Below are 24,135 nucleotides of genomic sequence, written 5' to 3'. Positions count from 1 at the left end.
GGTTCCTCAAAGCTCTAACATCCTTTGCTTTCAGATTCCTCCCTGTTCTAACTCTTCCCATGGTTTTGGCATGGATAACTTAGCATTTATTAAACTTCAGTAACATTTGTAAAGTGCTTAGCACAGTGTTTCAAATCTCCATGACGTTTTCTTGCATATCTTCCTCAGTGTAACCATGAGATGTTAGAGCTGGGAGGTGAAAGTCAGAATTGAGAGGATCCTTAGAACTGAGAAATACCATAGAACCTGGGAAGGGAAGGGTTACAGAGGCTATAGAAGGGATGGAAGAACCAAGAATCCCCAAAACCTTCCTCAAATATTTACTGTGTAACTCTGAGCCCTATCTTGGTCTACCATCCAAGGTTATTGTGCACGTAAATGAGACTTTGCAAACTCAAAACATTTTATAAATGCTAGGTATTATTAATGATATTAATGTCAGAACTGGGAGGATCTTCATAACACAAAGCATTAGAGCCAGAAGAGACCATTGAACTGAGAATGTCTAAGCTGAAAGAGACCTTAGACCAGAGGAAGTCAGAGATATGAAGTGCCCTCGAGAATATCAGCCCATCTTACAGATAAGTTAACTGAATTCAAGGGTGACACAGCATAGCTGAGCCCAGATCAGAACCCAGCTCCTGATTTCTGGCTTAGTAAGTGAATTGACAACCCAATTTCTTTGGATATTTTGAAATTTTCAGCAGCTTACTCAATCTGCCCTGTGGTTGAATTAACAGACTATGAAATTCACAACTGCTGTGTCCCTAAAGTCTCTATCCACGACATTATCCTTCTGTCCATTTTTAGGTCAGCATCATTCCTCTTCCTCCTGAGAAACTCTGACTTGAGAGGTTTGGGTGCTGCTTTCTGCAGGGTTTCTGCAGAGCTTTTACTGGCTCTTTACTAAACACCAGACTAGAGTTTGGTGCTAATGACAAGGGCAACAAGGTGTCTAATCTGGTTCAGCCCTGCTCTCCTGTTATTTTAGCTCTGGTTCACTGGCATAAGACTTTCCCCCTGGTCTACCGGATGTGTGCAGATGTTTGCCATTGATCGCAGGTAGGGGTGGGAATCTTTGTGGTGGAAAAGAGTCTAAATAGCTTAGTAAAGAATCATCTACTGGAGAGGCACCATGGTGTGTTAAGTTTACAGTTAGAGGGCCTGGGTTCTGATCCTATCTCTCTACCGCTCCCAATTACTAGCTACCCAACCAGCAAATTAGTTCCCCTCTCTAGGCCTCAGTTTCCTTCTCGCTAAAATAAAGGAGCTAAGCCACACGCTCACTAAGGTTCCTTTCATCTCCACATCCTATTTTCCTAAATAATCATAATAATAGTTGTTTCGGTCATGTCTGACTCTCTGTGACCTCATCTGGGGTTTTCTTGGCAGAGATACTGGGGTGGTTTGTCAATTCCTTCTCCAGCTCATTTTACAGATAAGGAAACTGAGGCAGACAGGGTGAAGTGACTTGCCCAGAGTCACCCAGCTACTAAGTGTGTGAGGCCAGATTGGAACTCAGGAAGTTGAGCCTTCCTGACTTCAGGCCCAGCACTTTGTGCACGAGGGTGCCACCTAGCTGCACTAATAATATATCATATTATTATACTAATTATTATATATCATTAACATATAAATTCTTATATTAATATTATATTAATAATATGCAGCTATTCCTTCCACATCATGGAAGTCAGGGGTGTGGTGCTGACTCCTCCCCACTCTCCCAACCCCTCACTCCTCCTTGTCCCCTCCTACCGCTCTACTCCCTGTCATCTGGAAAATTTGCATAAAACTTTTTGGTCCTCCATACCAGAGAAGTCTGAATTTTTCTTTTATGGGGTGCTTACAGTAATTTATTGTAAAATTTGGGCGAAGTATTTGGTCATAGGCTCTGTGTCATCTGCTGGCCTTTGCGTATCATCTGTGGCTTCCGCAAAACTCCCCCCAAATTCCCATTTAATTTCTTATGCTGACCCACCATATATTGAAACTGCAATGGGGAATGTTGTGATGTGGAAGGGATAAGTATTGTAGCAAAAATATAATTAGAGTTAACAGTTGAATAACACTTTTAGCTTGTTTGGTAATATATAAAAATATTTTATAATCTTAAATTCTGTTTCAATGTCATTCAGTAAATGTATTGTCTTAACTGTGTTTAAGATATAATGCCTCATCCTAGGCATTACAAGGGCAAAAAACACCTCATAGGCCTTGTCCACAAGGAATTTACAGTCTGTTGGGGGAAACAGCATAGAAATAAGTAGGTACACTCCAGAGGCTTACAGAGGAGATGGTAGGTGTTCTGAAAGAGGAAAATGTTAGCCACTGAGGGGACAAGGGCCTCCAACAGAGGGTGGGGATTGAGCTAAGTCCTGAAAGAAGTCAGGGAGATTTAAAGGTAGAGGCGAGGAAGGGAGACCATTGTAGACAGGGAGGACAGCCAGTAGACCACCCCTCTCCTTCTTGTGGAAGTGAAACCTGATGCCCAGAAGTGACTTACTCAAGATTACATTAGGCTTCTACCTCATATCTTCTGACCCCAAAAGTAACAGTCTCTCTAGGACACCATACCTGCATCCTCCATTATTAGTGAGTTTACCTGGACCATAGAGTAGGTGTAGGTGAGTAGCACCAGATCAGACTGGAAGGAGAGAAAGGAAACAGATTTTAGAAGGTCTTCACTACCAGACCATAGTTTCTCTGAAGGGCAAAGGAACTCTTGAAGATTACTGATCCAGGAGTGACAATAATCAGATCCGAGGCTTAGGAACATGATTTTGGCAGCTGGAAAAGAAACAAGATTGGAGGCAAAGAAACCCTGAGGAAAGTCTTTAAATAATCCAAGCACAAATCATTGTTGAAAGGAAGTGCCCCCAAACTCTCGGCCTCTCTTAGCCTCCAATCTGGCCAAATCAGAGGCTGATGTCTCCAAGTAAAAGAGAGAGATCCCCAAGCACTGGCTGGCTTTCCACTTTGAGTGGAAACTAGAATCTGTGAAGACAGACAGCTGTGAACCTTCAGACTGTTTCATATTGTATAGTAGTATAGGGATGAAAGGTAATGTTAGAGGGCAGAAAAAGCTAAACTGGGGGCCCAGAGTTGTCTCTAGACTTGACAGCTCCTGATTCAGAATCAATAAATCAATCCACTAAAATTTATTTTAGCTAGGCACTGTGCTAAGCACTCTGGAATAAAAGACAGGTCCTGTCCTCAAACAGCTCACAGTTTAATGGGGGAGATGACATGCGAATAATTATGTACAAATAAGTTAGGGACAGGACAAACTGGAGAGTCAGCAGAGAAAATTCACCGGAATTAACGGGGATTGGCAAAGGCTTCCTGTAGAAGTGGGGATTTGAGGGGCATTGAGGGAAACCAGGAAGTGAAGACAGGAGCTCTAGTCTTTACTCTGCCCCTGATCCACCATGTAAACTCGAGCAGGTCATTCCTGGAGTCACCAAAGGACCAGCAGTTGACATGCAATTACTGAGACCAGCGTTTGGTTTGCTATGATCAGTGATGTTACTCCTTCAAAAGTGTCAGGATGGCTGGCTAGTTTTCTTTTCATTTGTAGCCAGTTCCTCTGAAGGCTTCATTTTCCTCTTCTATAGAATGAGAGTGTGTGTTCTGTATGGAGACTCATTTTTAGAATTCTCTTCTGTGTTCTAAACGTTCTCTCTTTCTCTTTTCCCCCTCCCCCTTCCTCTCCTCTTTCCTTCCCTCCCTCTCTCTCCCTCTCCCTCCCTCTCTTTCCCTCTCTCTTCCTCTCTCCCTGTGTCTCTCTCCCTCTGTCTCTCTTCCTCTGTCTGTCTCTGTCTCTCTCTCTTTCTCTCCTCTCTCTCTTTTTCTCTCTCCTCCCTTCTGATATTGTGTCCTAAGATACTTCCACTTTTCCCATTCTGTATTCCATTTTCTAAAGGCCCATGGATTCCCTCCTGTGAATACAGAACAACTTGTGTGACCCAGAGAGAGCACTTAACCTCACTGCTTTAGGCAATTCTCTCTGTCTCTTGGTTGCAGACATTGGTAGAGGGGATCTCTTCACCTGGGAGCTGCCCACACCACTGAATCCCAGGTTTAGCCCCTATCTCTATCTCTTTGCACCTCAACATTCTATGAGTCCTCCTAGCACTTTGGATGTTTTAACATTCGCTGTCATTTACATTCTAGGATTCCATCCAGATCTGACATGCTGAGTCTGAAGGACTCTTCCAGTGGAAACATTGTCTGTTCTGTGGCTCCTCTCCACTCTAAAAATCATCATTTTATTGACTAAAATCCTTTCCAGCTCTGACACTCTATGTAGTAAGTTCCCTTTCAGGTCTAATATACTATATTCTAATTCTAATCTAATCTCTTTCTAATATACTATATTCTGCCCTGTGAATGCCAACATTCTAGTCTCAAACATCTTTCCAGCTCCAACTTTCTTTGTCATATGTTCCCACGTCACTTTGGGCTTTTCCATTCTCTCTAAAGCCTTTGCCAGATTTAACATTCTAAACTCTAAAGTCCTTCCCAGTTCTGATATTCTTTGGAAGAAGGGGTTCCTCTTTTTACAACTTAAAAAAAAATACTTTTATTCAGGGCTTGATAAACATCACCAAACATAAATGTTTCCATATATAAAAGAAGAACAGAAAAAGAGAATTGAATATGAAACCACGAGACTCATTATGTATGGCTTGGTCGTTTTTTTTAAAAGTGTATGCTCAGTTCAGCAATTAGTTCCAAAGCTGTCTCATCCGACTGTGTTGCCTTTTGAATCTCCTGATCACTTCTGTGCATTTTTAAAAAATGTTTCATTGGCACTTTTCTTTCTTTCTTTCTCTCTCCCTTTTTTTGGCATCGCCATTACAAACGGCCCCTCTCTGTCCCTCTCCTCCCCCATTCTTCCTCCTTCGCTTCCCTTAAAAAAAGGCAGCCAAACAAGGAAAATGCATACATTGACCATGTCCTAAAGTGTAAGTCTCATCCTGCATCCCTCTAAGAAGTGGGTAAATGCTTCATCATCAGATCTCAAGAGTTGGGATTGGTCACGACAATGATCATTTCTTTAGTTTTTCAACTGTTGTTTTACTTTATGTAAGGGAAGGGTTGTCTGAGTAAATGGTACAAATTACCCCCACCGCACCTAAAGTAACCAACCAGTATAGTGTCCTGATACCTTAGCGGGTGAGAATCAGCTAATCAGCCAAAAACTTTAGAACAAGTGTTAAATGACTTTGGATGACTTGGAGTAGCATAATTTTCTGAGGAAACTTAATCATGCCTTCGTGGGTCGTATATAAAATAGAAGACCAGTTCAGAACCCAAGTGATTTGAGCATATGGCTCAGATCCAGATTTCAGCAAGCACTGAAACGAGAGACTCTACCCTCAAGGAGTGACTTTGGTGGGATGGGAGGGGAAGAGAAGGATAGATCACTTTGGCTTTGACCTTGGTTTCCTCCCCACTCCACTCCTGCTTTCACCAGAGGAAAACATTTCAAGTTTCAGAGGTCTGAAGGATTTGACTTCCCAGGGGTATCTTTGCAGCATCCCTGAAATGACTGGTTGGGAACAGACCAGACACAGATTCACAGCTCCAGAGAACTCAACAATGAAACTACATACAATACAGATAAGGAGAGTACCTACAAAAGGGAGAAAAGTACTTTGAGCAAATGGGAGTCATGATTTCTCCTTTCCCCTGATTCTGTTAATGCTTGTGTATGGTAATGTAGTGGACACACTTTTAGGGGAATATCAACCATATCACATTAGTAAATATCCCTTTCTAAAAGCTGTTTAAGTCTAGATGACTAAATAATTCTCAACTGCTAATCATGATGGGAAACACATTGGTAGGGGCTAAAAAAACCAGAAAAGAAGACCCCTTAGAGGTACCTTGAGGTTCCCATGTGGACATGGTAGACACATTTTGGAAAGAGGAAGGGAATAAGAATTTATGTAGCACCTACTTTGTGCCAGGCATTGTGTTAAGTACTTTTTGCAAATGTTATCTCATTTTATCCTCACAACTCTTCCAGGTGGGTGCTATTATTATCATTCCCCCTTTTACATGGGAGGAAACTGAGACAGAGGTTAAGTGACTTTTCCAGAGTCACACAGCTAGTAAATATGTGGGGCTGGATTTGAACTCAGGTTTTCCTAACTCCAGAGCTAGCATTCCACCAACTGGCTAGGAACTGTTTTGAGGACCTAATCAGTCAATACATTTGGGTGTTGGGATAGAAATTTCAGAACATTTACAATATTTATGGTCCTTATATAATTGTTTCTTAGTTCCATTTCACTATACATCATGTGAAGATAGATAGGTTGACAGATATTATTTTTTTGTAACAGCAAGGAAACTTGCTATTATACATCATTCTTACAAATGTTACCAGGTTTCTTTGAATCCTTCATTTTCATTATTCCTTTTGGTATAATAATATTACAATACCTTCATATACTCTAATTTGTTCAACCATTCCCCAATTGATGGACCTCCCTTTAGTTTCCTTGCTATTACAAAAAAAATAATATCTGTCAACCTATCTATCTTCACATGTAGTACTTTTTATTCTCTTATCTCTTTTAGAGGGAAAGACAGTATATGTGTAGGAGTCATATGCTTAGTAGTGGTACATGCTTAGTATGTGATGGGTCAAAGAGCATGTGCAGTTTGGTGACTTTTTGTGTAGAGTTCCAAATTGCTTATCAGAATATTTGAGTCACATCCTCGCCCCACCAACCCAGCACTGTTTTGCCTGCTTTCTGATAGATGTTTCAACAGTTGCCATTTTCCATTTTTGTCATCTGTGCCAATCCGATAGCTGTAAGGTAGAATTCTGGAGTTGTTTTTCTTTATTAATGCAATTTGGAGGAATCTTTTGATATGGTTGTTAATAGCTTGCTTTTCTTCTTTTGAGAATTATATTCTTTTAAGAATGTTCATATCCTATGACCATTTATTTTTAGATTTCAAGACTTTATTAGAGAAATTTGCCTCAAAGTTTTCCCTATTTAATTATTTCCCTTCTAATTTTAGCTGCATTTACTTTATTTGTGCAAAGTATTTTCAATTTTATGTATTAAAATGTTTCATTTTATCTATTTGTGATCTTATTTTTTCTCATTTTCTTTGGATCTTTCCCCCTATACATCAACACAAAAAACTCCCTTATTTCTCTAATTTATTTATCACCTTTTACATCTAGTCATATATTCATTGGAGTTTATTGAGGTATATGACATGAGATGTTGGTCTAAATCTAATTTCCAGCAGAATGCTTTTCATTCTTACTAGCATCTTTTGTCAAGTTAGAGTGCTAATTCTAGTAGCTGGGGACTTTTGATATATCAAATATTGTGTTCTTTCATTTCTGGACTTGGTTTAACTAATCTGACCCCTTTTGATGATTATTGTTTTATAATATAGTTTGAGATTTGGTGCTTCACGGTTTCTCTCCTTCCTTTCCAATCTCTTCCATTGTTTCCCATCTTTAATTTCTCCATATGAATTTTGTTATTTTTTTCTCTAAGAAGTAACTTATTGGTAGATTGATTGTTATGGTACCAAATAAGGAAATTACTTTAGAGAGTATTGTCGTTTTTATTGTATCGGTCTGTCTAACCGCAAACAATTAATATGTATTCAGTAATTTACATTTGCCTTTATTTCTGTAGAGAATGTTTTGTAGTTGTATTCATATATTCATAGATATCAATTATTTTACATGTAATATAATTATTTAGAATGGAATTTCTCTATATTTTCCTATGAGTTTTTTTGTAATATGCAAATTGTGTGGGCTTATTTTGTATCTGTTTCTTTGACGAAGTTATAGTTTCAATTAGTTTTTAGTTTTATCTCTAGGGTGCTTAATGTATGCCACATCATTTGCAAAAAGTAATCATTTTATTTCTTCTTTGTCTATATTTATTCCTTCAATTTCTTTTTCTTTTCTTATTTCAATAACTAGCATTTCTAAAACTGTGCCAAATAATATAAGTAGCAATGAATATAACATCTTTATTCCCTGTCTCTGAAAAAGCTTCTAATGTTTTTCTGTTACAAATAATGCTAGTTCTTGGTTTTAGTTAGATACTATTCATTATGCTGAGGGGAGATTTAGTTATTCCAATGCTTTTTTGATGTTTTTAACAGAAACGACCGTTATATTTTCTCAAGCTTTCTCTGCATGTGATTTTTGTTTTATTAATATGGTCTCATGTTTATAGTTTTCCTAATGTTGAACCAAACCTGCATTCGCAGTATAAATTCAGTCTGATCATAATGTATAATCTTTTATATATGCTGCTATGGCCTCTTTGCTAATATTTTATTCAATGTTTTTGCATCAGTACTTTTGTGGTTACTTGGGGTTCTTGTGGCTAGTTGATATGTTGCTTTCTTTCTCTTTGATTTTCTTCGACTTAGCTATCAAGATCAGGAATTCGGTTGAATGTTTTCTTTGTCTATTAGTGTAAACAATGTATGTAATATTGGAATTAGTTGTTCTTTGAATGTTTATTAGAATTCATTTGTAAATCCATCTGTTCCTGGGTTTTCCCCCTTTGGGGATATCATTTATGACTCGTTTTATTTCTTTTTCTAAGATTGTGTTGTTTGAATTCTCTATTTCTTGTTCTCTCTGGGTACTTTATGTTTCTGTAAATATTCAATCATTTTGTAAAAGTTATTGATATTGTTAGCATATAATTGAGCAAAATAGTTTCTAGTAATTTCCTTTGTTTTCTCATCATTTGTTGTAAATTCTCCTTTTTAAATTTTGATATTGGTAACTTTCTTTTTTTAAAAAAAAAAAAAGGTGGATTAGCTAATGGTTTCTCCATTTTGTAAGTTTTTAAAAACAGCTCCTAGTTTTATTACTTTGATTATTTTTTGTTTCAGGTTCACTAGTTTCTGATTTTCAAGGTTCCTATTTTTGTGGCTAGTTGGGCTGAGTGGCTTTTCTAGTTTTTATTTTTTCGTCGTGTGCCCAATTCATTCATCTCTTTTGTGACTGAAGCATTTAGCAATATAAATTTTCCCCTCAGAACTGACTTGGCTGGATCCCAAAACTTTTAGTATATTGTTTCATTGTTGTCATTTTCTATCATGAAATTATCTCTTATTTCTGTGATTTGTTTGTTGACATATCATTTCTTCAGGATTAAGTAAGTTGGTCTTAATGTAAGTTTGAATCATTTCTTCAATGGCCCTTTATTAATTACATTTTACTGTGTTCTAGCCAATAAAAATGAGTTTAATAGTACTGATTTTCTGCATTTGTTAATGAGGCTTTTATGCCCTAGTACCTGGCCAGCTTTTTAAGGTGCATGCCACCTGAGACATATGTATGTTACTTTTGATTGGTTAGGTATATGTCATGGCTAACTTTTCTAAACTTCTATCAAGGCTTTATCATCTTTCTTGTTTATCTTTTTTGTTAGATTTAAGAGGGGTTCAATGGAAATCTCCAACTGTTATAGATTTTATGTCCATTCCTCCCTGTCATTTGATTAATCCCATTAAATTATTAGATGCTGTGCCAATCTTTACCTATTTTCAGGGATTTCTGGAATCATTTTGAACTAGCTTGAGAAAGGTTATTGTTAATTATCAGTGTAAGCTTTTACATCTCAGAAATCAACAAATGCTACAAATCTGGGCTTGATTTATTGATTATCTAGGCTTTAAAATGATAGAGAAAATGCTAATATTGCAGATTAAATTTTAAAGTGTCATGTATACTCCCCCCTCCAAGAGCTCTTTGTTAAATGCTTGCCAGAACATCCCTACTTAATTAAATCATTGATATTATTTCTATTGTCTATGGTTCCTCTTTATCATAATGTAATTTCCTTGTTTATCTCTATTTTCACTGTTCAATTGTTTGAGCTCATGTTTGTTGGCTTATTTTTTAGTTCATTTGAAGCATAATAAATTCTATTTCAGTCTTTCATCTTAACTCTGTATGAATCTTTTCATTTCAGGTGTGTTTCTTGTAAACACCATCTTGTTGGATTCTGATTTCTAATCCATTTTGCCATCATTTTCCATTTTTTTAGTTCGTCTCATTCACATTCATGATTATGATGGTTAACTGTGTATTTACTTGCATTATTTCCTTTTATACATTCTCTACATACAAAAAAGAATGTGGTGAAAGAGAAGGAATGTGATCAGCACTAGTAATCTACAGTTGAAGAGGTCTGTTTCTACTTCACTTCATCTCTTTCTTCCCTGATCAAGACCTTGATCACAGATTCTTACACTTTCTGTCTTTCCTTTTAATATCCCTCGACTATCCTTCCTCTGAAGATGAAGTTGGTTTAGCTTATTACTCTTCCCTCCCCAATTCTACCCCTCCTTTTAAACCTCTCTCTTCCCTTTCCCTCTTCTTGTCTTTTTCCCTCTTGAATTTAACAAATTACTACACCAGAGTCTGGGTGCATGAGAGGGAACAAGCAGACATTTTATATATTATATTTATATATGCTTCAGATAAGAGTGATGCCTTTTTCTGCTTCCATGCTTGTTATCCATTTTTTCACTTACCCAAGTGAGCAAGTATAGGAAGTTCTACTCCCTTCCTCATACCTTCCCAAATGTATTCCTTTTTTTCTCCTTTTTTCTTCCTCTCTTAATAGAACCAAATCACACTCAATCCCACTGTTTGTCTCACTAGATCCCCTCTGTGGCCCTAGAAGACAGCATGCTTTTGAAAGTACACTAGTCTTTACTCCTGTTATTAAAATGCATGTTTATCATGATTTCACCCCAAATACATTGCTTGAATGTGTGTTACCTTGCTAAGTTTCTCTTGCCTCATATAGTTACAATTCAGAATAGCAACTCAGTTCTCTTCTTTTCATCCAAAATGCTTGAAAGTCTTTTATTCTATTAAACATCCACTTTCCCCCTAGGATTATACTCAGTCTTATAGGGTAAGTTATTCAGGCTTGTAAACTTTATCATCTGTCTTTTGGAACACAAGATTTTCTCTACATTAAAGTAGTCACTCCCAAGTCTTGCAATATTTTTCTTTGACCTGGAAACTCTGAATTTTACCTATGATATTTTTGGGGAATTTTCATCTTGAGGTTTCTTTCAGAAGATAATCTGTGGAATCTGTTTTCCCTTTTTCCTCATGTTTTAATAAATCCACACAGTTCCTTTTTGTGATTTCTTGAAAGATAAAATCCAGTTTTTTTCTTTTGTCATGGTCTTCAGGAAGTCTGATGACTGCTCAATTATCACCCCTTGACTATCTTGTCAGGCCAAGTGTTTTCTTTGTCTTGGATACTTCATGTTTTCTTATTTTTCAATCTTAATTTTTGTTTTAAAATTTCATGTCTCATAATGCTATTGAGTACTCCTTAGTCTATTCTAGTTTTTAGGTTGTCCATTATTTCAACAAGGCTTTCTACTTTCTGCTCTAAGGTGCTCATTTTCATTCCAAACATTTCTCCAGATTTCCTATTTCATTTAAAATTCTGCTTTTTATTGCTTCATTTTCTCCAGATGTTCCTATAGTCCTTGTAGCCATACCTTTTTTTTCCCATCTGTAACTCTGGTAATAGTTACTGTGGAGTCACTGCCTTCTGGCTTTATCTTGAGTGTCCCTGGACCTATGACATTTTTTATAATGTTTGATATATTCTTCAACTTAAGCACATTTCTAACCTCAATTCCTGATTTGGGTTTGGGGCCAGGCTCCTCCCCTTCTTGAACTTTTAGCTAGGGTGGTCAAGCCATGTTACTTCCTTACCTCAGTTTCCTGGGCCCTGGACACTGGAATCCATCTCTCTTGATTCACCTGTATTCAGAGCTCTAATAGGCTTCAATGGCCTTTTTCAGAACTCTGTCCTTGGTTTTTCTGGTAAGGATGTCGTCTGGGCTCTGCTTGGGCATTTCTCAGCAGCCCTAAGTGTCTTCCCACCTTTACCCTCTCCCAGTTTCCTCAATATGCATGCTACTGTGGGCTTCCAGCCAATTCACCTGAGCTCAAGTTGGTTTCTTGGCAGGATGCTTTGCCTAGTGCTCATAGCTGTCATTTTGTGATGTACTGGGCTGGAAGAGGAGCTTCTTTATGTTTCTTGTTGGATTTCTTGGTCATTATTCAATCTAGTGACTTGTTAAGATCATTTTGGAATTATATGTGGAAAAGCTAGGTTCCTCTATAAAAAATAAAAGCCTTCAAAAATTCTGTATTCCAAGGTCCCTTCCAGTACTATCATTCAGTGTTCTTAGAGTCTTCAACTCTGGGTTCTCAGTACTTTAAAATGTCATTATTAAATAAATCCTTGCAAACTGTACCACTGCTTAAAGGATCAGGGGTGAGAAATTGATACTAGGCGGTTAGTCCCAAATAGAAGCAGGTCTGGCACAGAAGATAGCCCAGGAAGACAGGAATATCTCTCAAATCTAGACTTCTTTGGATCTGCAGGGTTAATAGCTTCAGAATGTGTCTGTCTTTTGCACTCTGGGAGGAACAGGGCTGCCAGTCAAGCGGTGTTTGATGTTCCTGTCTGGAGTGATTCCTGAAAGACAATGGGCCATGATGCAGGGGATGAAAGGAAAAGACCAGCCCATGTGAGGGATTTGCCTGTGAGCCTGCAAAGACTGATAGTATGGATGCTTCTTTCCCCTGAACATCATAGAGAAAAAGGAAAGGAAGTCCAGTTAGGACTATAAAATCGGACCAAGAGATGGGAGGAGGGCCCTGTTTGTCCACAAATGTTAGGTAAGAGTAATCAGATGTTTAGAGAAAAATAATAGCAGTCATGTGCTGGACATTGTCCAGTAAACATCTGTGGGAGCCAAAACGTGGCCCCCTCAAATAACTGACACTTTATGATGCTCTAGAGTTTGTATTAATCCATCCTCTCTCAGGAACCTCACACTAGCCCTGAGGATAACGAGTGCAGGAATGATTAACTCCATTTTGCAAAGGGGGAAACTGAGGCTGTGCCGAATGAAGGGACTTGTCCTTGATCACACAGAAACATCAGGGTTGCTGACTCCTCAGCCCATCATGTTAACCGGTGCTCTCCTGGTAGCCTTCCCTCTTAGCACAGTACCTGACATATAGTAGGAGCTTAATAAATGTTTACTGATTGATTAAATGCAAGCCTTCCTAGAGGCCTCTTCCTTCGGCCAAGTGCTAGGAAGGGCAAGCCTAGCTATGTGCGAACTGATGCTGAGAGCCGCTTGGGCATTGGTAGAAAATATTTCAGGAATAGACAAAGGTAGTGAGGAGGGATGTGTCCTGGAGAAGGGGAGGGAGATATTATTATTTTGCTCTCTGGAACTCATTTAAGACTACTTCTTTTCTTCTGTGGATAGAGTTAAGTCTGGGCCCTGGGCAAAACATTTTTTTTTTGAGCTGGGAATTAGATCTATCATTGTCATTCCTGAAACATCCTATAGGGCACACCTATACTACACACCATCCAACTGAACTGTCCTTTCCTCCTGTCCCTCATGCACATTGGGGGACTGCCCTTCATGGAGCAGCTGGAGTGGTTCAATGAATACAGTGCCGGGCCTGGAGTCAGGAAGACTTGATTTGAAATTCAGCCTCACACATTTATTAGCTATGTGACCCTGGGCAAGTCACTGTTTGCCTCAGTTTCCCCATCTATAAAATGAGATAGGGAAGGAAATGGTAAGCCACTCCAGTGTCTCTGCCAAAAACTCCAAATGGGGTCACAAAGGGTTGGACACAACTGAAACAACGAACAACACGCACAATAGCCCATTTCCCATTTCCATGCCTTTGCATTGGCCAATCCCCATGCATTCCCTCCTTGCCTCCACTTCATAGAATCCTCTTCCTCTAAAATGTAGCTGAGTGCCACCTTCTACTTCCCTGATCCTCATGCTTGCTGAGCCCCTCCTTCCGTAACTACCTTGTAATGATCTTGCGTAGACCTCCATGTATACATGTTGCCTCCCCCAGTAGAAGACATGTGCCCTTAAGGACAGAGACTGTTTCATTCTTTGCATTTGTATCCTGACTCTAGCACACTGCCTGGGACACAGGAGGTACTCAATAAGCACTGTTGATTGATTTTTGATAATAAAAACAATATGCTAACTTACGTATTTATGATGACATAGTTCATCAAGCACTTGCTTTGCAATAATGCTGTGAAACTGATCATTCATGTATTTTAATGCCCATTTAATGGATGAATAAACAGACTCAGGAAGAAGGAAGGATCTGCCTGAACTCACCTAGATAGTAAGTGGCAAAGCCAGAATCACAGAATCTAGACTTGAAGGGATTTCAGCAACTATTTAACATCAATTAGTCAGCCAACAAGTATTTAGAGATTATGCTAGGCACTGCAGCTACAAAGATAGGCAAAAATTAAATGTCTGCCCTTAAGAAGCCATAGGGGAGAAAGACAGCATGTCAATACTTTTTGTTGCAGTTCAATCATTTTTCAGTCATGTCTGACTCTTTGTGACCCTGTTTGGGATTTTCTTGGCAAAGATTCTGGAGTGGTGTGCCATTTTCTTCTCCAGCTCATTTGATAAATGAGGGAAACTGAAGCAAACAGGGTGAAGTGACTTGCCCAGGGTCACACAGCTAGGAAGTGTCTGAGGCTAGATTTGAACTCAGTATTCAGATCTGGTGCTCTATACACTGTGACACCAAGAATAATGAGAGTAATCTCAAAGTGATTACTTTGCAATGAATTAATTAATTACTTTGTACAAGTACCTGGGGATGCAAGGATTTGAACTATATCTTGAAGGAAGCCAGGGAAGCTAAGAATGGAGGTGAGGAGAGAGAATATTGCAGGTGTGGGGGACAACCATTGATAAGGTAACAGAGTGCTGCTTGTAAGGAATAGTCAGGTTGTTGTAGGTGTTTGTCCTTCATTCTTAAAAAGGACCATAACATCAGGGAAGTGATGCCATAACTTGCAAGTAAATTGGATTTAAGCAAGGCAGGACTGAGCAAAGTCATCAGCCTCACTTTTTCCTCCAGAGCCATCTGGATCCAGTGGCCAGATATAGATCAGGACAGCTAGAGATGGCTCAGGCTGCAGTGGGAGACCTTGACCTTTTCAAGCTAGGGCAGTGTTGATCAATCAGAGTGTGGGGAGGCAGGGAGTCCGGTGTAAAGAAGATGGCTATTGAAGAGCTTTAAATGCTAATCTTTGGAAATTCAAAGACAAAAATCAAATAATTTCTGCCTTTGAGGAGTATATCTTCTATCAGAAGGAAAACGTGCATGTATATAGTGCATGCAAAACCAACACAAAGTGATTGGAAGGGGCAAGGAGAGGCTCCCGCACATCTGGCAACAATTCATTGCTTTGTGTCATGGACTCCTTTTTGGGATTCTGGTGAAGCCCATAGACAGACCCCTTCTCAGAATCATGTTTTTAAAGGAATAAAACACAATACATAGGATTGCAAAGGAAACTAATTATTTTGAAACAGTTATTAAAATATATATTTTAAAAAATAAGTTCAAGGATCCCAAGTTAAGAACCCCTCATTTGAGGGTTTCTGGAATGGACTAATGTGGCATGGTACTTGAGTCAAGTCATAAAGGTGATTAGGAATTCTAAGAGATGAAGAGGGAGTGCATTCTAGGCATTGGGAAAGGGAGATGGACCTGCATGTAGGAGGGGAAAAAAAAGAAGGCTAGTTTGACTTGACTGTAGGGAAGATGCAGGGGAGTAAATGTATAAAAAGACTGGAAAGGTAGGTTCAGGACGAGTAGTGAAGTCCTTTACATGTCAAGCAGAGGAATTTATATATTTGATCCTAGAAATAATAGGAAGCTACTGGAATTTATTGAGAAGGGGAACGATATAGTCAAACCTGTGCTTCAGGAAAGTACCTGAAAGGAATTCCCAAAAAGACATCCTTGACAAATGTTCATCTACCCTGTGCTTGATCACCAAGGTATTACTTCATTCTGATCCCGTCTAAAGCATCTCTCTTCTCTACCCATTCCTGCCCATTCTGCCCATCTGCAGAGAGCAAATCACCCTCCAAGATGCCACTCTTAGCCTAGTACTTCTGATCTTGGGTTCCTTAACTGGATGGAGGAGGTGGCATCATGGTAAAAAATGAAGATTGATTTCAGAGTCCTTAGAGTCTGAATAGTTCACCTCTCTCATTGGACAGATCAACAACCCAGGAAAGTTAAGGATTTGCCCAAAGTCACATAGATAGAGAGTAGTAGGGTGAACCAAAGTTTTCTGTTTTCCTGACTCCAAAACCAGTGCTCTTTCCATTGTCCTATCTTGTCTAGATGTAAAGGTGGAAAAAATCTTAGGATTCGTTGGATACAATTTCCTCATTTTACCAATGAGGAAACTGAGGCCCAGGGAGGGTCAGAGATTTGCCCAAGGATACCCAACGTCACCCAAGTACAAGGTTTTAAAGTCCGAGCTGGGTCCACTTACTCCATCCAAATCTGTTTCTCTTGGGCACTTCTCATACCAACGCCGAGATTGTTCTCGGCAGTTTTTCTTTTCCCACTAAGCTTCTTCTTCAGCTGGGTCTGTTTTTTCTCCCCCCAGCGAAATACGTCGGCTGCTACTTGGACAACCCCAGCAGACGCGCCCTCCGAGGATTATCCTTCTTTGACTACAAGAAGATGACAGTCTTCCGCTGCCAAGACAGCTGTGCTGAGCGGTAGGGTGGGACGCAAGCCCAGCTGCCCCTAATGATGCCCCTCCATCCCCCACCCACCTCCCCCCACTTGGTGCTCTTTGCCTTTCTGTCTGTGGGGGGCTTGGAGTGTGCAGGTGTAGGGGCACAAGAGGTGTGGATATGGGGTCTAAAGGGAGTGCATGGGTGTATGCAAGTCAATCAGGGGCCCAGGGGGCTTGCTGGTCCTCCCCACCATCCAGCAGCAAATATTGTTGAAACAGGTGATCTGCTAGCAACTCTGGACCAATGAAAGTGAGCCTGTCCGCGAAACTTACAAATCTGATACCAAACTGATGAAGATGAGGTTTTAGGATATAATTATCCAGTTGTTGGCGTTATGCCAAGATGCATTAAAAAATGGACAATTTTCTTTGGACACCAAATCTGTCAGCCTGCAGGGTCTCTGGCTTTGGGCCCACTACTGAACCCACCAGTGAAAGTGCTGATCATTGGAATGCAGGTCTATGAAGGAGGTAGTGGTCCAAGAGTAAGGACTTCTAGCCTTGCATGAGTCAGCTATTCTAAGCCCTACTCCAGCTAATTGGACTCATTTGAGATAGTGTAACACAGTAAACAGAGTGTGAATTTGGAAAGCTGGGTTAGAATCCTGGTTTTGATATTTATCAGCTGTGTGACCCTGGGCAAATCACTTAAATTCTCTTAGACTCAGTTTTCTCACATACAAAACGAGGGTGATGATAATAATAGCATTTACCTCATGGGGATATTGTGAAGATCAAATGAAATGTGAAATATAAAGTGCTTTGCAATCCTTCAGATGATATAGAAATGCTAGCCATCATCATGGTCACTATATTTACAGGAAAAAAATTCATCTCCCCCAGTTTTTACTTTTTTCAATCTTTCTTTGGATCTTTGGTGGGGAGACAAGGTCAGAGGATACTAGACCTGAACTTGGAAGGGACATAAGAGGCCATCAAGTATAACATTTTCATTTTACATATGAGGAAACTAAGGTACAAAAGGTTAAGTAACTTGGTCAGGGTCACACAGTTAAAAAGCAAGTGATGCATGATTTCATCTCAAGTCTTTCTCACTCCAAGTCCAGTATTCTATCCACAACATCACCCTACCTCTTTGGGGGTCATAAGTGTTATCTGTTGATCCATTCTCAACCCATTCATGAGGAATATCAAGGCTTAAAATTGACTGAGATGTTGAAGAAGGGGAAAAAAATCAGGTGGAGATGGGGAGAGAAAAGAGGCAAGATAGCTAGGTAATAGTAATAACAGCCAATATTTCAATTGGGTTTTAGAGGTTTTCAAAGCACGTTGCATGCATCTCATTTGGCCTCAGTTTCCTCATCTGTAAAATAAAGACCTAGACCTAACCTCTAACTTCCCTTCTAGCACCATATCTATGATCCTCACAACCTCAGATTAGCCCATTTTATAGTGGAGGCTTAGAAAGGTTAAGCATTTTCAAATAGCCAATCGGTACCTGAGGCTAGCCTACTGGCCTTAACACCTAAGGCCCTAAAATCCCACCTTCTACAGGAAGCCTTACCCCACCTCTCTTAACCCTAGCGCTCAGTTTCCCTGTTTATCTCGTAGGCAGCTTGCTTTGTTAACCTTGTCTGCATGTGGTCTCCTCCAATAGACTGTGAGCTCCTTGAGATGAGGGATTGTCTTTTCCCTCTTTTTGTATACCCAGCCCAAAGTGTCTGGCACATAGTAGGTTCTTAATAAATGTTGATGATTGACTGATTGAACACAACCGGCAGTTTGAGCAGAAAGCAAATGGAGAGAGTCTTCATTTTTTATTACTTACTCCAAAGCACTTCAAAGTTCAGTCTTTGACTTGGTTATTAGCCTCAACTTCTTTCTTCGGGCTTGAGAATTTAAAGCCATATATAAAAGCAATTTGCAGAGGGCATATTCAATGCTAGAACAGGGATTTCTGGAACTGAGGTCTCTCAGTTGGATGAAATCAATCAATCAATCAATATAGAGGGGCTAGAGAATGAGGGTACGTTTGTTAGGACATGTGGTCATGTGTATTTGAGTGGACTTGGGGGTGTGTGGGTGAGGGAACCAGTATGTTTCTAGGTATAGAAGGGCTGTACATGTATGGGAAAATATGAATGTATGCATATAGGATTGCATGTGAATGTAGTACAGGGGAGCATATGAGCAAGGGTGCATGTGGATCAGGGCATGTACATGTGAGGACACTGTGTGTGAGAAAGAAAGTGTTTGGGAACTGTGGGATTGTGCCCAAGCGAGGACATGTGTGGAAAGGAAAGGAAGAGAACAGGCATTTATTAAGTACCTACTATATGCCAGGCAACATGCTAAGGGTTTTACAAGTATTAATTCACTTGATCCTCACAACGACTCTGCAGGTAGGTAGAAGAGAAGGAATGTGTGTTTGAAAGTGCTACCGTTACAGTTGTAAGGGACTTGAGCATATGTGGAAGCATGTGAGTGTTTAAGGATTTCTCCAAAAGTCTTGTTTTCCTTCCAGTGAGAGACAGACACAGGGATAGACACAGTTTTCTCATCCAAAATGAAAATGATATTCATGATTAAAAATAGTTTACTGAGGGGAAAGAATTGTTTTTCTAGACAGAAGCTCTGGACATATAAAGGATGGTGGGTCAGAGTGAGAATTCTAAATGCAGATGTTCTGAAGGAGGAGCTTGAAGATGCAGCCTTGGCTGCTCCTTAGATCAATAGGCAGAACCAGGAGGGAGGTTGGAGACAAGCTGGCTCAACAGCCTCCTGGGTAGGAGAAAAAAGGGAGCATCTCAAACTGGACATTTTGGGCAGATCCCGTCTGGGTTCTGTTCAGGCTAAAGTGAGAGAATGACTCAAATCCAGAACCAAAATTAGCAGACTTGTGTTCTCCTAACTCTCACTCATTTTGGGTAAACCACTTTCCCTCTCTTGGCTTGCCTTTCTCCATGTGTCAGCTAAGAAAGTTGGAGTGAGTGTTCATTTCTCTCTGACACTGAGTTCTAGGACCACAGACTGATGGCTAAAAGGGCCTACAGAGGCTTCTTGTCCAATTCCCCCAGTTGATAAATAAAGAAACTGAGGTCAAAGGACTTTGCACAGAGTCATACAGGTAATAAATAGAATCTTCGGGATTTTGGAATAACCAGAAACATAGAGTAACAGAGAAGCAGAATTTTAACCCTGGTTCTCTGATTTGAAATCTTTTTCCACTGCACTACTCTGGCATTTTCCTAATGCTGACTTTAAAACCCTTCTCCACTCTCACATCCTAGTTTCTAAGATCTTTCCCTCCTGACATTCTTGGTTCTATGATCTGGTTCAGTTCTGATGTTCTAAGGTTCCTTGTGCAAAATTTCTCCTAGTTCTGACATTCCCTGTTCTAAGCCCCATCCCAGCTCTGACATTTCCTGTTCTAAGGCCCCTCCCCTCTTCAGCTCTGATATTCTCTGTTCTAAGGCCTCTCCCAAACATTCTTTGGTGACATTCCCTATTCTAAATCCCCTCGTAACTCTGAAATTCAGTATTCTAAACTCCTCAGTTCTCACCTCCTGTGTTCTAAGATCCCTCCCAACTCTGACACTCTCTGTTCTCTGATTCTAGGATTCTATGACTCCTCTCTTGAAAGTTTCCATTTGCTAAGATACTTCACTGATCCAGTCCTGAAAGTCCCAGGCCAAGACCTCTGGGGTCAAACAAGGTCTTAATGAGATAGGTGCTATTACTATCCCCATGGTGCAGATGAGGAAACTTGAGGTTGAGAGAAATGAAGTGAATTGTTCCAGGATCATACAGATAGTAGACAGATTCCTGATTCCATGTCTAATGCTCTACCCATTGGGCAATCCTTCCTTCTCAGTCCAATTTGTACCTGATTAAAACTCCCTCTCTAGAATCCCTGAGGAGCAGTCATTCAGTCTGGGTTCATCTTCCCCAGGGAGAAACCCACTCCTTTCTGAGGTTGCCCACTCAGATCATAGGGTCCTAGATTTAAAACTGGAAAGGATCTTAAAGGCCAGCTAGGTCTCCCTCCTTCCCCTGCCCCCATTTTACAGAAAAGAGAACTGAGACCCAGGACAGGGCATTCAAGTGGTAAAGAGACAAGGAAGAATTTAAACCCAGGTCCTTCGACTCTATATCTCATGATATTTCTACCATTTTGTGCCCACCACTCTTCCAAACATCTCCAATTCTGGGAAGGCTTTCCTCACACTAACTTATCAATCTCATGTTCCCCACAGTTTTCCTCCTTCTATCCCCTAAAGGCCAAACTCCTTGGGGTCATGCAGAATGGCCCCATCCACCCATAGTGACAGTCAGTGCCTAGCCCTGTCTGGTGCCCAAGTTTATACTTTCCCTCCCTGGAGAGCCACAGAGTCTCCATCATTTTCTAATTCACCTCCAACAAAGGCACAATCCTTCCTGCCTCTAAGTAATGGGTCTGCCTCTTGCCTTATGATCTATCACACCTGGGAGGCCTTTTTTCTTGTAAAGTGATTCTTCCTTCAGCTGAGGCCCAGTAAATCACCCACTCAGGACTCATACTGTGGAGCCAGGTTCCAGGTAGCATTGGAAAGAAAACCCAAGGGAAAAGTTGTAGGAAGCAGGGAGTCCCCATGCCATTCCAGACAGCTGGCTGAGGGAAAATGATGGAGGAGGGAGGGTGGTAAGGAGCTTTAGCTCTTCTCTCAGCCATTTCCAGTAACAGCTAGCATGCTACCTAGAGGATAATTGTGTGGTGGAAAAGGCATTGGATTTGAGGGTCTGAGGTGTCCAAATATCTGATTCCTTACCTGTGTGATCCTGGGCAAGTCGTTGTCTTACTCTGGGGCTGTTTCCTCTCTTGAAAGGGAAGCAGGACAGACTATTAAGGACCTCACCTAAGGATAGATTTCAAATGGTCCACGAACCCAGCCTCATATGGAAAAACATACACCTTAATTTCAATATAATTGGTTTCCTTTATAATCCTCTGTAGTTTATTTCATGCATTGAAAAACATGCTTCTGGGAAGGGGACCTTAGACTTCACCAGTTTGATCACCAAAAGCGGCACAGAGATGGGTAAGAACCCCTGGACCAGATGGTCTCTGGGGTCCTTGTCAGCTCTGAGTCTATGTTGCAACTAACAAAGTTGGAGTGAATTATTGAATGTCATTGTGGACCAAATTAATGGGTTCTTAAGATCTGAGGATTTAGAGCTGGAAGAAAACTAAGCAGGCATCTCATTAAACACCTACTATGTGCCAGACACTGTACTAAGAACTTTACAAACATCCTGTCTGATCCTTGCAGCATCCCTGTGAACTAGGTGCTATTATTATCCCATTTACAGTTGAGCAAACTGAGGCAGACAAAAGTTAAGTGACTTGTCCAGGGTCACACAACTATTCAATGTCTGAGGCTGGATTTGAAGTCAGGTCTTCCTGACTCCAGGCCTGATGCTCTATCCACTGAGCCACCTGGATGCCTCAGGGAAGTGCCTTGCTCAGAAAGTAAGCAAGAGAGTCAGAATTTGAACCCAGGTCCTCAGGCTCCAAATCAATCAATCAACCAACCAACAAGGAGTCAATAAGCACTTAATAGCACCAGGTGCTGTCCTAGGTGCTGAAGATATTAAAATGAAATGATCTGCACTCCATCACTGGAGCCTTGGGGTATCATGGAAGACCCAGATCTCAGACCAGATACATAGGACCAAAAAAAAGTGGATACTGGAAAGGTTGTGGTGTGTGTGTGTGTGTGTGTGTGTGTGTGTGTGTGTGTGTGTGCGTGTGTATTCCTATACTCTATCTGAATAATTCAGACCCTGATGTAATGTTTTGGGTTTTTTTCTATAGGAAGGCAGGAAGAGAGGTGAAAAACTATTTAATCCAATTTGTCTTCTCTTTTAGTTTCAGTTTTGCCATCTTTAAAATTGAAATTCTTTGCCTTCCTCTTAGTTTACCCTCACTGCTCAAGCTTCCACTGGTCTGCACCAGGAGTCAGGAAGCCTTGAGTTCAAATTCATCCTCAGACACTTACTAGACAAATCACTTAATCTCTCTGTGCCTCAGTTCTCTCTTCGGTAAAATGGGGCTAACGATAGCATCTACCTCCCAGAGTTTTTGTAAGGATAGATAATTTATTTTTGATATATGATGAGTTTTTTTAAAGGATTTTTATTTCCTTTATATTTTATTTATATCCTGAAATAGCATTTTTGGAGCATTTTGCAAACCTTAAAGAATAAAGTGATGAAAGTATTAATTAATTAATTAATTTTATTATCAAGACCCTTTATTACCCTTTAAACTAGGTAGCCTTCTCAAGGAGGGAATGATGGGAAGCATTTTGTAAAGGGAAGAACATTCAATAGAATATAAACTTCTTGAGGTCAGTTCATTTTCGTCTCTCTCCTCACTGGGGGCTCAGTATTGCAAATCTGATTAATCACCCCTCTCTTCATCATTCTCACATCATTGCTACTTCCCTTTGACATCTCCTTTGTCTACTAAACACCTCAAGAGAGATCGAGGATTTGGATCTCCAAGACACATTAGAAGTCACCTAATCTAATACTTTCATTTTGGAGACCAGGAAAAGACTTGCCCAAGAATGATCTCACCAGTTGGAAATGGCAGGGGCCAGATTCAAACTTGGGTCTTCTGACTTCAGGACTGGTGCTAGATCTAGTCTCAGAGAATCACAGTTTTTGAGACTGAAGGGACTTCCTCGTCCTTCTAGATCATCTCATCCCCAAACAAGAGCTCTCTATGCAACATATCAAACCAACAGTCAGATTGTCTGTGCTTGAAGACCTCCAGAGAAGGGGAAAAGCTAGCATCTCTTTCAAGGAAGCAGATTCTGCTTCGAATCATTTTGTGCGTGTGTGTGTGTGTGTGTGTGTGTGTGTACACACACACATATATAAATATACACACATACACATAATATACACATACATACACACATATATGTATGTATATGTGTATTATATGTTCATATATATATGTATAATCATTAGAAATTTTTTCCTCCCACCCAACCTAAATTTTCCTCTTTGCAACTTCTAACCCCTGAAAGTAGGTTTTTATTCATTTCCATTTTTTGTCTTTGGTTTTAATTATTTATTTTCATTTGGTTTGCTTTGCCCTTGGGCAGCAAAGCAGAACAAAACTGATCCGTTGTCCACCAGGCAGTCCTTAAAATCCTTGAAAATAGCTTTCATGTTAACTCTGGGTTTTTCTCTTTTCCACGCTTGCCCTCCCCGTGACTCCTTTCATCCATCATCAGTTGACATGAACTCAAGACCTTTCACCCTACTATGGAATGCCCTTCTCTGGTGTCTACAAGCTCATCACAGGGGCTTCCTAGGGACTAGGCTCACCAGCATTCTCTTTCTGAGAGCAGGAACCATCTCCAGTTTTCCGAGGCCTGGTGCACATTAGACATTTAATAAATGCTTTTTCATTCATTCAGGTATT

At 40.2% G+C, this 24,135-nt stretch overlaps 1 protein-coding gene across 1 annotated transcript in view; it reads left to right on the top strand.

Annotated features, from left to right (window-relative positions):
• WSCD2 (WSC domain containing 2) overlaps positions 1-24,135 on the top strand; it is a 135,006-nt gene that overhangs the window by 72,115 nt on the left and 38,756 nt on the right. The window contains exon 3 of the mRNA XM_072600237.1: positions 16,560-16,674. Within this exon, the coding sequence (XP_072456338.1) occupies positions 16,560-16,674 (115 nt within the window). The remainder of the gene's footprint in view (positions 1-16,559; positions 16,675-24,135) is intronic.

This window comes from Notamacropus eugenii, chromosome 4, assembly GCF_028372415.1.
Source record: "Notamacropus eugenii isolate mMacEug1 chromosome 4, mMacEug1.pri_v2, whole genome shotgun sequence".
Classification (NCBI taxonomy): Eukaryota; Metazoa; Chordata; class Mammalia; order Diprotodontia; family Macropodidae; genus Notamacropus; species Notamacropus eugenii.
The sequence above is the reverse complement of the archived record's forward strand: the minus strand, read 5'-3'. Positions and strand labels throughout refer to the sequence as shown.